Source organism: Cyclopterus lumpus, chromosome 2, assembly GCF_009769545.1.
Source record: "Cyclopterus lumpus isolate fCycLum1 chromosome 2, fCycLum1.pri, whole genome shotgun sequence".
In the NCBI taxonomy this organism is placed as follows: domain Eukaryota; kingdom Metazoa; phylum Chordata; class Actinopteri; order Perciformes; family Cyclopteridae; genus Cyclopterus; species Cyclopterus lumpus.
In genome coordinates, this window is record NC_046967.1 from 9837471 (window position 1) to 9839601 (window position 2131).

Below are 2131 nucleotides of genomic sequence, written 5' to 3' on the forward strand. Positions count from 1 at the left end.
CATCTGGCTGGCATTGGCCCGACTTTTACGGTCTTCATCCTCCTCTTCCGCCTCCTGGCTCTGCCCCACAACACCAGATCCTTCCAATCGGGAGAGAGAGCGGTGAGGCGGGACGTGTGGGCCCCACTGCTGACCAGTCAGGACTTGAGCTGCTGTTTGTTTGGTTACCTTTTGTTGCAGTTCGGTGTTTTTTGAGCGCGCAGCAGTGGGGCGAGTCTCTGGCTTTCCCTGGCCTCTGGTTGGCAAGGGGAGGGGGAAAAAGGGGTGGGGTCGGGGGGGGGAAAGGTTATGTCGCCTCCTTGTCTGGTTTGTTGACTGGTTTGCCGCCATTCATGACCACAGGTTCGCTGGTTGTGCTTTTGGAAGGCGGGCCCCCGGCGAGTTTAGGCACCGCCTCCCCTACGTCGTGCAACGAAGGCTCTCGGTACATCGCAACTGGAGGAATGGCAGGAGAAAGAGGGGAAGGGGGAGGAGAGATGAAGGAGGTACGGGAGTGGTGGGAAGAGAGAAGAAGGAGAGAGGCATAACGAATTGAGGAAAAGAAAGAGGAGGGCAGAAGAGAGGTAAAGGAAAGTAAGGAATGAAGGACAGAAACAAAGAATGTGAGGAAAAGGTGCGTCTTCAGTAAAGACATCTGGTCCAAAGTCTGGATTCATGTGTGTGTGAATGTGTGTTACCTTCTATAGGTTTAGGCAGGAAGTGTGCAGCTGGTTTGGTCTTTTTGACCCTGTTGCCCTTCATGGCTTGTCCCTCTTTATTGAGGCCCAGAAACCAGGCCCGGCCCGACTCCTTCTGTCTGTAGAGCATAGAGCTGTAGATCACATAGTAGTTCTCAAACACCGACTCCTTAAACTTACACTCCGCTGTAAACAGTTCCTGAGGAGACAGAAAAAGAGACACAATTCACATTATTATTGACAGTATTAGTAGTTTATTTACAACCTGAACAATTAAAATGAATGTAGAATAAACAATCATTATATCAGCCTGCCAATACATCTGATAGAAAACCATATTGACTAGCCACAGACGGGGAGGGGCAGCCGAACGCTGACTGAAAGACATGTCTCTCTCTCTCTCTCTCTCTCTCTCTCTCTCTCTCTCTCTCTCTCTCTCTCTCTTTCTCTGTGTTTGTGTGCACATGAACAACAAACTAGATTCTGGTGGGAAAAAAAATCTTCCTCCCACCCACATCAGCTCTAATGTTATTTGTCAGAACTCTGTTCCACGGTTGCCTTCAGCGGAGCATATTTCAGCACAGATTCAAGGTGTTATTCTTACCGGGAGAGAAATCGAGTCTCCCTAGTGTCCCCTTGCACTACTGAGTCACAGCAAGCATCAATGGCAGCCTGAGATGAAACACACTTCTTTTGGAGAGGTCAGAATCTGAGGCAAGTCGGGCTTCAAAAATCGGAAAAAACTGCAATTTCTCAAGCAATGAAAACAAGCTGAGGCTTTGGTCGGTGACATATGTTCCCACGGATTTATTATGAAACAGCATGAGATCAGTGTGGGACGGCAAACTTCCCTCAGCTCATAATTATCAACTAATCTGGGCATTGCTTTGATTGATAAACAAATATTCCGTCAATAAACTGGGGTAAAAATGTCCCAGAACCCAATGTGACACCATTGGCATCTTAGAAATACATCAATCATCAAATCATCAGCACTAATTCTTATTGTGACTTTAATGTCTGTGTGAGAAAAGCAGTCAGCAAACAGATTCCCTTTTACAGAAAGCACAAGTATGTCCTCTTAATATTTGGATGAGATTTAATTGAATTCTGATAATCCTTCTGGGAAAATCGGATTATTTTTTAGCCAATAAACCAAAACACAAGCGATAATTACCCCACTAAGATTATATGGTAATTTAAGAAAGGCAGATAACAGATATATTTATGCATACGCAGTATAAATTAAGAAAAACACCAAGCAATCTTTGCAATATTGCTTTAATATGTTATTGATCACCAGACATCATTCAAATAATCAATAATTCAAAGCTGCATATAATTGCAGCCACTTTGAGGAGACATTGTTTCGCCTTGATAAGTCGTTATTGGACCATATGTTTGCACGTAAGTGACATTTTATGCATCAAGCTAATTGGGATTTTCGGTCACCA

At 44.7% G+C, this 2131-nt stretch overlaps 1 protein-coding gene across 1 annotated transcript in view; it reads right to left on the reverse strand.

Moving 5' to 3' along the window:
• Positions 1–286: 286 nt before the first annotated feature.
• LOC117743779 (fibroblast growth factor 14-like) overlaps positions 287–2131 on the reverse strand; it is a 21285-nt gene continuing 19440 nt past the window's right edge. Inside the window, 2 exon segments of the mRNA XM_034551628.1 lie at positions 287–435; positions 678–876. Coding sequence (XP_034407519.1) covers positions 287–435; positions 678–876 — 348 coding nt within the window.